The 13,455-nt window shown below is 40.2% G+C and overlaps 1 protein-coding gene across 1 annotated transcript; it reads left to right on the top strand.

Moving 5' to 3' along the window:
• Window positions 1-2,984: 2,984 nt before the first annotated feature.
• Window positions 2,985-13,097, top strand: adoa (2-aminoethanethiol (cysteamine) dioxygenase a). The gene is made up of 2 exons (XM_061810712.1): window positions 2,985-3,942; window positions 10,446-13,097. Exons 1-2 carry the CDS (start codon window positions 3,607-3,609, stop codon window positions 10,902-10,904), a joined length of 795 nt encoding a protein of 264 aa, XP_061666696.1. The 5' UTR covers window positions 2,985-3,606; the 3' UTR covers window positions 10,905-13,097.
• Window positions 13,098-13,455: the final 358 nt, after the last annotated feature.

Here is a 13,455-nt window from a genome sequence, read left to right as displayed (position 1 = left end):
AGCTGGTTTTAATATACCCACTGCTTGCATTACTTCAGCTGACTCTCCTACCTTTCTCTTTCTTGCCTATGCTAACCAACGTCTCACAATCCTAAGATGTAAGTCTTAATCTTGGCTTTTCCTTACTTCCCTGTAACACTTGCCATTTATCTTTCTACCAACCTGCTGCATCCTTCAACTGTTAACTTGCCATTTAAGCCATGCTATTCCCCCCCCCCCCCCCATTTCTTTAAGAAACATCATGCTGCCCGGTAAACATTATTTCGTAAAGTTGACATCCCCTCTAGGGCAGACTTACTATTCCCGCTCACCATTATGCTTTTCTACGTTTGTCCCTTAGAGACTACTAGTCCTTTTTGGGACCTAAGTCCTAATCCACTACCTTGTGTACTTCACCGGAACGCAGACGTCTGTTAGCATCATTAGGTTTCCATCCATGACCTATGATTCCACAAGTACGTAATGGCATTCACACTCGCATTCACCCACGCACACATTTATGGATCCTCACAAATACCCTCTTTAAAGGTGGAGTAACCTTAAAACCTCCTTCTTGCGGTGGAGCCTTGAAACCTCCTTCTGGCGGAGTAGCCTTGAAACCTCCTTCTGGCAGAGTAGCCTTCAACCTCCTTCTGGCAGAGTAGCCTTCACTTACCGGTTCACACGTTGCCTGGACGCCAGTTGTTCGTGATCCCATCAACCTTCGTCCACCGAGGGGAGATTGGACTCTGGCACCGGCCTGGCCACGAATTCACGTCCCACCAGGGCTTTTCTTCAGGAACAGTTACATGCTCCTGGCTGTCGACAGACTTCGGTGTGTCTTCTCCCTCCTCGATGAGCGGTGGTGTGTTGGGGATCCGGCTCAAAGGACCAAATGGCAGGTTAAAAAGCCTGACTCTCCATTAAAAGAAGGCGAACAAACAAGGCTTCAAGTTTTACTTGCTGCAAGGGGAGCGACAGGACTTCTTCCTGCTTCCAACCAACTCCAACTTGTGTCCCCTTGCAGCTTCTTATTATTCAGTGAATCACATGATGAGTGTGTGTGTGTGTGAGTGTGTGAGACTGTTTGATTGTTTACATGTGTTAGATTGATTACATCAAGTTAGATTGATGACATCTGTTTCCAAGACAGTGAGTTCAAAAGTACAAGCTTGGTGGTGATGTGCAACCAACTACAGTATGAACAAAATGACAACATATGGATGATTATTTTAACATCACCTCGTGGGGTCTCAATGATCCTTAGAAAGGTGATAAATCAGCCCAGGACTACACAACAGGACTTGGTCAATGACCTGAAAAGAGCTGGGACCACCGTTTCCAAGGTGACTGTTAGGAATACACTAAGACGTCATGGTTTGAAATAATGCATGGCACGGAAGGTTCTCCTGCTAAAACCAGCACATGTCAAGGCCCGTCTTAAGTTTCCCAATGAAGATTTGGATAATACAGAGGAGTCATGGCAGAAAGTTTTGTGGTCTTGGAACTTTTTGGTCATAATTCCACTAACCGTGTTTGGAGGAAGACGAATGATGAGTTCCATCCCAAGAACACCATCCCTACTGTAAAGCATGGGGTGGTAGCATCATGCTTAGGGGGTGTTTTTCTGCACATGGGCCAGGATGACTGCACTGTATTAAGGAGAGGATGACAGATTTTGGGGAACAACCTCTTTCCCTCAGTCAGAGCATTGAAGATGGGTCGTGGCTAGGTCTTTCAACATAACGACCTGAAGCACACAGCCAGGAAAACCAAAGAGTGACTTCGTAAGAAGCATATCAAGGTTCTGACGTGGCCTCGCCAGTCTCCAGACCTAAACCCAATAGAAAATTTTTGGAGGGAGCTGAAACTCCGTGTTTCTCAGCGACAACCCAGAAACCTGTCTGATCTAGAGAAGAGCTGCGTGGACGAGTGGGCCAAAATCCCTCCTGCAGTGTGTGAAAACCTGGTGAACAACTCTAGGAAACGTTTGACCTCTGTCATTGCAAACAAAGGCTACTGTACCAAATATTAACATTGGTTTTCTCAGGTGTTCAAATCATTATTTCCAGCTGTATTGCACCAATAAAACGTGAAAAAAAATCATACATTGTAATTTCTAGATTTTTCTTTTTAGATTATCACAGTGGACATGCACTTACGATGAAAATTTTAGTCCCCTCCATGATTTCTAAGTGGGAGAACTTGAAATATAGCATGGTGTTCAAGTACTTACAGTATTTTCTTCACTGTTTTTGTTTGGCACAGTTTTTATGCCTTATGCCTTTCCTGATGCAACCCCGTCTTGGGGGAGTAGAGACCCCAATGAGATACGAACTCACAATCCCTGGTTTACCAAAACAATGCTCTAACCACTGAGCAATGCGGCTTAAAAGGCATAGGCGCTGATCACATTATACACAACACCCTCAATTTAAAATTTCAGCATCACTCAAGCTCTTTTCACCTCCAAGACATACTTAGCTACCTCTTCCTTTAAAATAATCCCTACTCAATTTCTCTTCCCATCTACTCCAAAGTAAAGTAATTTAAACCCCACTCCTAAAATACTTGCCTTACTACCTTTCCACCTGCTCTCTTGTAGGCAAAATATATTGACCTTGGTCGTAATCATCTCAACTCCTGAGCTTTTCCTGTCATAGTTCCAACATTCAAAGTCCCTACACTCAGTTGTAGGATCTGTGCATTCCTCTTCTTCTTCTTCCTCTGACAAATTCTCTTTCGGGTTTATTCTATTCTATTCTATTCTATTCTATTCTATCAGCATGTCATACAATCATGCACACACACACACACACACACACACACACACACACACACACACACACACACACACACACACACACACACAAAAACATGACCTTTTCTCAGGTCCTCTGCTCTCAGTTAACAGTCCAAAGAGAAAAAAAAACAAATTCTGAAACTGATCTCTCTCTCTCTTTCCAAGCGAGCCAAAGGCCGGAAAGTCCATTCACCAGAGTTTTTACATTAACTTTATTTCTCATCTAGCACATGTGGCAGTCACTGACACTTACATTACAATCGTGCATATTTGGGCGGAAGACATGAGTTCAATATCCTATCTACCCTTCCTCTTTTCGAAGTCTGTCGTCGTGCTCCTTTGTTGGAAATGTAGTCTCATTGGTTATTGCACAAGCATTTTTTTTCCACGTTTACGTAAAGGAAATTCAGAACATGAGGGGAAATTACAAGACGTATAATTTCTTGTACGAAAAAGTTGACTGTTTCAAGGCTATGGAGTATTTGGGTGTAATTACGCGAACCCAGAATTTAGATTTAAACTCGTTATCCCATGATGCTCTATATTTGGTGCGCAGTTTCCGTGAGAGTAGGCTACTGAACGACCAATAGCACTTTGAAAAATGACCCAAGGAAGGAGAGTAGTTGGCGAGGACTTTGAGCTATATCACCACAAAAGCTGCAGTTTTCAGCCAGGGTCGGATATTTTATATTTAGGTAACGTGGACAAACGTACTCTGCATAACATTTCTTGACATTCGCTCGTTCCTGAGCCATTTCGACGGTTTCATTTGCGACAGAAAAGGTGCACACTTTCCCGTAGTTTGTTCTCTCTAAACGACGAGAATGTCGCGTAACAACAAAAATGCTCTTATCCAGAAAATAGCAAAGCAAGCTTTTATGACCTTCAAAGTTTTAAATTGTTCTTCTAACGGCGATAATAAAGTATTTGCCGAAAAACAGGCCAAACTCATCTCCTTACTGACCGCGCTGAGAGCACCGGATCTCAAGATCGCTCCCCGGAAAAACAAAGGGAGCTCCGGTTCATCAGAGCCTGATCCTCCCCCGGTCACATACATGCACATATGTGAGACAGAGGTGTTCAGCATGGGGATATTCCTGCTCGCAAGCGGAGCCTCCATCCCTCTCCACGACCATCCGGGCATGAACGGGATGCTGAAGGTATGAAATGTAAATTCTTCTGAATGTATCCTTCATATTTTTTCTAGTCGCTCACTGTAATTTTTTCGTAGATTTATTAGCAAATAGCTAGGACACAGCTGCTATCGAAACTGCAACTGAAATTCAGCTTCTCGTGGTTAAGGTATAATGGATTTGAATGATTTTATGGCATGTACAATATTTGAGATACGTAACCTCTTTCCTACTGAGGTTGCTAGAGAAAACAGTAATCTCCATTTACATTTTGGTGATGTAATGTAACCTGATAAACACTGATAAACAAGGGTGTCCAAAAACTGTGATCGGTGTTTCGAGAATTACTTGGTAGTTGGTTACCATTAGAAGTTCCCTCATTGAACATGTAACTATTGCAATTACTTTCTTAAAGTAATGCAGCTAATTACATTCAATTACACTTATCATTTTCCTTTATTTTGAATTAATACATAAAAAAACATTAGATATTTCCTCTTCAACAAGAGGGCCTAGAAATGTTGTGGTTCCGATTTCCTAGATTTCAGAACTATAGGTAATTTTTGGTTTTTACGATGTCCAATTGTAACTCGACATCCAACATGCATGTAACCATGAATCTGTTTTACCCTCTCAACCTGGCAGTGTGGATTTTTTACACAATATGGTACTATTAAAATCCATCTGAATAAAGTTACTGATTAAAATTTTATTCTTTAATGTTGGATAGTCAAATGATGAGAAAAATAAGTGACAACATTTTTAATTCAATTTTATACAATGTCACAGTTCAAACCAGTGTTGTGAATCTTGTGATTTACACTGATCATGGGATCATGGGTCCTTTGAAGATAAATTTTCATTTTTTCTTTCTCCATATTGTCTAATATATTAGCAGAGATGATAAATAAACTTGAATTCGTCATGAACTAGGCAGAAGGTAGGACTCAGATGCAGGAAGCTGAGATGCAAGTGTTTTAGGAGGGTTTATTGGCAGGTAGAGGTCATACACGGGAAGGCAGTCCAACAGGGCGGTGGTACAAAAATCACGAGGCAAAAGGCTTGGTTTTAAGGAGGACTTTGTCCAAAATCTCTATGTACAATAAACCCTCCAATATGAAGTAATATTATTATTACATATATTTTGGACATTCATTGAAAAAAAGAATTAAAATAAAGAACATTTTTGAAATCCAAGCATAAATCTGGATATGTGCCATCTTTCACAGCCAAACCCGGAAGAAACGTCCTTGACCCCGTGACGTCACCAGTTTTTAGCATCTATCTGCCACAGAATATCCAGGGATAATCCCAGGGTGCGATTCCGCGATATTCGCACATTAAAATTCAGAAAGTTGCATAAAAATCTGACTAAAGCGATAAATTTTCGCATTGACATATCGCATTTAATAGAGAGGTTAAAGTAATCTGACAAAACAGACCGCCCGAGTGACAGGAAAGTTTATAACGACTGGCATGTTGGATTGTCCAAGCACTCGGAAATCCCGCTCCGGAAGTAATTTCCGACTCAATGTTGTAAACCCACAGATCGACCTATTTGTGGAAGCAAGGTATGTCGTGATTCGTGGATGCGGTCTGCTAGGCCATCCATAAAAATATTTAGGTTTCCCGTAACCCGACTGACGGTAAATATTAAAAAGCAAATAAAATTGCCGGAGTCTGCATTTTTATATTTTTTATTTTTACATGAAAGGGACGTAAGTCCGGACAAGGGAAGTAATGCGGGTCCTGTCTCAAATAACCAATCAGGAAGTGATTTTCTTGCCGTCTACCTTACACTATCGGCTATAATTTTGTTTTCGTAAATGAATAAGAATCCTAAATAGCTATAATACAAATTTGATTAAGTTAAAACTAGATAGGCAATGAAGCAATCAACAGTCTTTTAATCAAGATGATGATTGATCGTGATAAAAATAAATATTTTAACCTGTGTAATTGTATCTTCTGTCCCATTTGATCCCTTTTTGTATTCTTTTTTTTTCATAGCCATGAAATATTACCAAGGTGTTCTGGAGTCTGTGTACTATTACTTCAAAACATCCCCCGAGAGGAACAACAACTTAGTAGAAGTCAAAAAATGTTTAGATGAGCCAACTCGAAAATGCAGAGAACTTCACCAAGTCCGATGGCTGAGCTTCTATCAGGCCCTAGAAGCTACATTCAGAACACTAGACTCCATTCTGACATTTTTTTTTAAAACAAACAGTGCCTCTGACCCAAAGGCAAAGGGTCTCTGTAAAAAGCTAGTTAGTGAAACAGTAACTGGTCAGTGAAATGATTATTTCAACACATGGAAGACAAACACAGTGAGAGTTACAGTATTATCCGTTTATTTCTTTTTCACATGCATTGAATGTACTGCAACATGAATAAGTGTAATAAAAAGTATAGTTTTGGGAAAATCCCATTGGTTTTGAACATTGTAAGATTTTATCTCAGTGGTAAACTCCACCAGGATTATCCCTGATATCCTGCAGAACATTGTAGAAAAGGACCTTGTTGTGCGAAAACATTTGTCACTGACAAAAATCAGTAAATAATGGAACTAGCCTTGAGTATTCTTTTCTTTCTTGTAACACAATAATGTGGTTGTGACACACCCGCCCACCTGCAGCAAGCCCGCAACATATGGCTTTTTGATTTTCTTCGTAGACACCATCTTCTTCAGGGAACGTTTTTTTAGTGCTTTTCACCGCACAAAATGGGATAACACTGTATATCAGGGGTGCTTAATGCGTCGATCACGATCGACTGGTCGATCCCGAGGCAGTTTTGGTCGATTGTGTGACTGTGTGTCAAAATAAAAAAGACAGAGTATCATCCACCTTGTCGCTTAATTCAGGTGTGGCCTATACGTCGAGTGCACGCACATAAAGGCGTGTTCTAGCAAGCTGGCCTCCTATTTACGGCAGTTGTGGTGATGTGCGTGTGCCCCCTAACAACCTTACCCCCGCCCCCCGTCGTCAGTGCCATGCCCTCTCTCCAACACGTCAAGTTCCACCTATGTGTATTAAGGGCTCAAATGTATAGGCTTGAACTATAAACTATAAAAATTTTTTTTTTGGTTTATTTGTAATTATTTTTCACGAAAATCGTACACAAAATGCCAGATAGTGGATGTTCTCTGTTCAGTGAAGCGTATCCATGAGCAATGGGGGCTCAGAACAGCAAGCACTGCAGGCGTGGCAAACGCTGATTGGCTGTCAGTTTTCCAGCCAGGCTCATTAGAATGTCTGTGCGAGAGAGGAATTTCGATAATACTTATACCAGTTTAGAGATGTTTGTAGGTGAAATCTGTGGATAATTTTGGCATTCAAAGAAACACTCAACCCCCATCTACTAACTTTTTATGTGCGCTCACATTCCCATTATTTTCGCCAAAGTCTTCCTTTAAAAAAAAAAAAAAAAAAAGAACAACATGAGACAATGAATAAAATCAGACATGGCGAAACATGAAAACGTAACTTGACTTGATATGCCTCAGCAATACTACTGGGACGAGGCAGTTTAGCTAGTTGATGCTCGTGAAGACGCACATATCTACACAACAATCCGGCAACAAGTGTCATGAAAAACAAGGCTTAAATACACAATATCATCAGGGCACAACAAGGTGTATGTGCTGCCAAGCAACAGCTGCACGTATATGGATCTGGGACATGCAGGCATGAGCATTTCACGGAAACGATCATTCCGTTACCGTGTCGTTACCCAGCCTGAAAAAACACGGAACCGAAAGTCCGTTTCCCAGATCTCAGGGCTTACTTTTAATAAAATTCGCCCATGTGTGGAATGTAAAACAAGTTCTCAACGAAATACAACAATCTGTATAAAACGAACCTACATTACCCCTTTATTTTTAATGATTAAAACGCCAGTCAGTGTGGTTTCCACTTCTGCGCTACGCATGCGCAAGGTCGAGTTATTCATATCCAGGTCACTCAAACGCTAGTCAAACATGTCGGTTGCTAAGCGTAAAAGACAAAATGCTCATGCCTGCTAAGGCTTTATTCTGAACTACATGTAAAAACCGGTTCCCATGAGCATTATCAATGGGAACCGAAAAATTGTTTCCCACCGTTTCCCAGGACAAAAATCAACGGAACCGAATGATCGGTTGCCATACTTGCCGAAATCCTCATGCCTGCACATGGCATGCCTGCCGTGGCTACTGTCAAACACCTGAATTAACTCTGTGCTTCCACAGCAGCCTGCAATAGCATGCGTGCATTCGCGGCATGCGTAGCACGCTCGCTCCCTGCGCACTGGGCTGTGGAGAACCACGCCCCTAACAGATTTACCGTAACTTCTCGTGTAGAATGCGTCCTGAAGTATAATTGACCTAAAAAAATCTGTAATTTCTCGTGTCGACTGCATCCTGAGGAATAAAATCGACCTAAGAAGGAAAAACCTTCTACGAATGTACAATGGACACCTCAAATTTGCTGCCGTCCATATGCACAGAATATTAGGAATGATCTGTTTTTCTATTTTGGTAGAGTTGCACTTATTGTTTGTACATGTATGTTTTTTCAATAAATTGTACAACAATCATTGATAATAATCTTTGTGCGTGCGCTCATGTAGCGGTAATATATACTGTATCTCAGGACAGGCCACAGGACACACTTGTCCTGGTCCTTGAAATTGTCAGAACAGAATCCCTCAACCAACTAAAATAAATGCTCAATGATGGGATAACATCTTATTACTATTACTGTTGATGAGGCTGTTGATGTAATAGTTTTAAATAAATAATTTAACAGTTTAACTTGAACTTTGTGGAGAAACATTTTTTTGCATGAAATATTTGTGCATAAAACGTTTGTGCATAGTGCAGTTTATCCACTACATTCCATATCCTAGCAACCTTTGGTGCATCGCTGTGGAACTTATTATTGATGACTTGGTCCAGTTCCGGTACCTACTGCATTGCGTCATGAACAGTGACCTATCTTGCTCCACAGCATGTTATCCATTTTGTTTGTGAGGAAAAAATTTTTTGAATCCCAAGAGTCTTTGTTCCCTTTATTCCTCATTATTGTCAGTGCTTGGAGGCGAAGCGCCACAGTGCTAATTGTGCAGCCTCTTGCCCACTGTTCGGCTGCAATCTGTAGCAACTCTTCCATGGAATCAGGTTGCTAAAAAAGCAAGCAATTTAATTGTGTGTGCCCACACCTTTTTTGTACTGTGCCCATTATGTTTGTTTCTACATAGTTTGGGTTCTCGTTTTTTTGATAGCGACCTCCATCTCTGGGAACTGCCCAACTCTCTCGCATCCCAAAACACTTCCATGTGCTTTTGGAGCCAATCAGGAGGTTGGAACCTTACAATGATGACGATGACGAGCCACCAAGTGGCAGCTGTATACCAGAAAAAGATTGTGGCCACTGGCTCATTGTGACAGAATGTCAAAAGCACATCTTTTTATACACTCATGTCTACAAATAATCGCTCTGGGGTGCCAATACTTTTGACCACAACAGTACGTAATGAATTATATATTCATTTCAACGTTTCAGTGTAGGGGTCACTGATGGTGTAGTGGTACACTTGCCTGACTTTGTGCAGGCAGCTTAAGTTCAGTACCCACTCAGTGACGGCATTTACAGGTATAACTGCGTTACGACTTACTGGTGACCAGTTCAGGGTGGAGTCTGCCTTTTGCCCAAAGTCAGATGGGATAAGCTCCAGCACCCTGCAACCCTTACCAGGATAAAACAGTTTTGAAAATTGAGGATGTTTCACTGACACGAAACAACCTTTTACATCGTATGATGTATTCCTTTGTATTTTGTGCCCCTCGCTTGAGTAGCTTTATAACATGCCACATGGAAAGTTTTTGCCACGTCAGGCCACTACCGTGCTGTGTCAGGGAACCATCTATGTATAGACATTGTCTTAAGTACAAAGTCCAAATTTCTAAATCAAAAATTTGCAAAAAACTGCATGTTACTATTTTCGCTGTAGTTCCGTCTTTGCACATTGTACTTTAGCACAATAGTCTGTCATCTTTAACTTACTATCACAATATGTGATTGAAACACCCCCCCCTCCCTCCTTTATGTATAGGTAGATTATGATTAATCCTTGTTATGGTAATCCAAATGTCAAATCTAGCCATTTTGACTGCTCCTAGGTTGACGATATCTACAAAAGTTTCGTATAAAACCCTTTTATTAATAGCATCGTAAGTTATTATAGTTGTCAGGGGTGTCATTGCTATTGGGGATGTGGGTATTGGAATCCCCCTTTTTCGACGCAACACTTCACACAGCTCCCCCACCCTTTTAAATAAATTGCAATGCAGCTTGTGTCAAACGTTTTATATATACTCTATGCAGCGGGCCACAAAACTAATCTAAGGCAGGTTGTAAAGCAGAGTCAGGAACATTACTTCCCCAACATACGGGGCTCACTGTACCTGTATTTATTGGTACTATGAATAAGTGGTCCAAAAATTGGTTGGATTGGTGTTTCACAGTCATTATTTTCTCTTCTTTTAGGTCCTCTATGGCAAGGTGAGCGTCAGTTGCTTCGACAAGCTTGAAAGTGGCCAGACAGTCAGTGCTGCCCCTCCTCGGTTTGAAACTCCTGTGGCTCCATTCCAAAACGCTTCTGTGCGACGTTCATTGCTCCGCTCAGTAGCTGAGTACTCAGAGAACAGTGGACCATGCCTCCTTACACCTCTACGGGATAATCTGCACCAGATCGACGCTGTCGACGGACCTGCTGCTTTCCTGGATATCCTTGCCCCACCATATGATCCAGATGATGGGCGGGACTGTCACTATTACAAAGTTCTGAAAACTGTGGAAGACCCAGGTTTAGCTGTAATGGATAAGCAGGGGCTGCAGGAAGGGGAGAAAGAGACTGAGAAGGAAATGTGGCTTTTAGAAATCCCTCAGCCAGAGGACTTTTGGTGTGGAGGAGAGCCTTACCCAGGTCCCGTAGTTTCACTGTGAAACCTCTGACCAGTGGAAGTATAGCAGTACTAGAAAATGTATTGGGATATCAACACATCCACATTTGTAAACCCTATTTCTGTTTCTATCAACATGGAGGACAAACATTTGGGTTGTTATTACCTGGGTACCTGGAGTGCTTTGCTCAAAGCTATAAATCCCCAATAGCAATTGAACTGTGGTTAGTAATCCACTCCTCACAACCAAAATTCTTCAGGACTTCCTGAAGCAAAGCAACTAATTGTAAAAATGCTTTACAAGTAGGACTTTATATTGTGAATATGGGTTTTCTGCATTGGACAATGTTGCCTTCTTCACATATGAATGTAATCTAGAGATATACATTTTGCTTAAATATCTTGTGAATGTTAAGGGATTGTATCCCTTGAACTAACTGATTAGTAAACTACCACTTCGTAGATCAGAGCACATTGAGTTCCCATCGCAAAAGAATAAGCTATTAAAGAATTTTCCTTTAGCCTAAATCCTTTATTCTCTAAATTCAAACAATATAACTGTTTAGGACCACACTGAAAAAAAGTAATCAAGAATGTTTAAAAAAAAGTTGTAGGGTTACAATACATTATCACTAAGCGTTTGTACTCATTTCACATGAAACCTTTTTGTCTAGCTATCTTCAGATATTGTAAAGATGTCAACACCATGCGCGAAAAGAGAGTATTTAGCAAATGCTGCCTAATTGTATTTTATTCCCTTTGGTGTGTGTGTGTGCGTGAGTGTGTCACTATCAGACCTTTATAGAATTAATGTAATGCAGAGCATTAACGGTCATATCAGACCATCATGCCCTTTTTTGTCCACACCCCTTCGAATTCAGTACTATAGTCAACCATTTAAACGTTAACTGCCATCTAGCACCTTAATTGGTTTTAAGTTCACATATTATTAGGGAAAATTATACTTTCTTCACTAGCGTTCAATATAGCTTCTCACTTAAAATGTTTCAAGACTACACCTATGTTTCGACCTACATTATACTCCAGTGTGCCAGTTGGTCAATCACTCGGTTTACTGTTGTTGAATGTATGTGGGGAAAATAATAAAATTCAGAGACTATATTCAAACAATTGTCATTACTAATGTATATAATCTATTGATGCATTGATACTTAAGAAAGTCTGCAAGTATTGCATCGGCTAGCAGAGGGAGTACAAAAAAAAATGCTAACGGAATCTGCTTATCCCAAGTCTGTTTTTCTACTCAAAGTACATTTAAGAGTTTAGAGTAGATGGGAATTTAAGTTATGGAACTAATGTTTTTGTTAGGTATACTGAATCTACACTTTGCCAGAGAGTTGTCAACAGCCTATATATCTTGAGTGGCACATAACCATTAATTGTGTTGGATCATTGATGCTTTGGGTGTGATGGATTTATGAGTTTTACGCACATGATCAGTTTTCAGGATAAAAACAGTCCAGCAGTAATGAAAAAAAATGTTGGTCTGTTTAACTTTTCAGTTTACAATGAGTGGCCAAAACAAAAGTTTTTTTTTAAAACAATAGATTATTTCTAAAATGGGTCTATGTAAATGCCAAGCGATTTTAACCTGGATCCTTACTGCTGTGAGTCAATGTACTGTTTTTAGGGGCGTCGGGCCAAATTCTGGATTCACCGTCAGTTTACACAATAAACCAATCTCCATTGCCCCTTGTCTTATTGGTCAAGAACAGCCAGTTTCCGAATATGACAGAAGGTATTATTGGGGCAATTGTTTTAGTTTCATTTTTTTAGGTTTTCCTTAAAGTATACTTCATGTTTCTCGTGGTTTTATTTTTGATTTTTTTTTTCAAACTGTTTTCTGCTAATATTTTTGTCTTTCACCAGGAAAATGATTTCAATTCAATGATTATATTTTTTAAATTAAAATAACTCATTTTTGAGGATATGATCATCCTTTTGCATTAAACTGCTCCTCTTCATAATGGCCAAAGCACTAATAACTAAAATTGTCATACTCTGGTTGTGGTAAAACACAATTACATTATAGCATATTGTTATAGGTCTACTGACGCGTAAACCATGATTTTTAGTATGTTTTTAATAAAACAAAAATAAATAAAAGGCAGCTGGATGGACCCATCCATTTTTTCACCACACGTCATGATGTTGTCGTAAATGGATTTTTCCATCTCCCGCCATGAAAATCCTTTCGAGGCATTTGTGTTGGAGAAGAACCAAGACGTTTTTTGCAGTAGCAGGGTCGAGTATTTATATTGTTTTATACCTATTGTACTGGCAAAAAATTACTTGTTTTTTTTTCATCGTGTTAGCCAAAATGCCGTCTTGTCATATTGCTGGATTTTGCTCGAAGACTCGGGAGGATGGATTCACTCTTCACACTTTTCCAAAACATCCGGTTCGTCGTGAAAAATGGATTGCACAGGTGCAAAGGACGAGAGCTTTGTGGGTTCTTAATGACAAGTAGGTGTGTATAGAGCTATTAAAAAAAAAAACAGTTGTGTGGTACTAATTTGTCTCACAGTTCATCGCATATCTTACATGTGAATTTAGAATAAATCCCCTTGGTC

This window comes from Syngnathoides biaculeatus, chromosome 22 (genome assembly GCF_019802595.1).
Source record: "Syngnathoides biaculeatus isolate LvHL_M chromosome 22, ASM1980259v1, whole genome shotgun sequence".
Classification (NCBI taxonomy): Eukaryota; Metazoa; Chordata; class Actinopteri; order Syngnathiformes; family Syngnathidae; genus Syngnathoides; species Syngnathoides biaculeatus.
The sequence above is the reverse complement of the archived record's forward strand: the minus strand, read 5'-3'. Positions and strand labels throughout refer to the sequence as shown.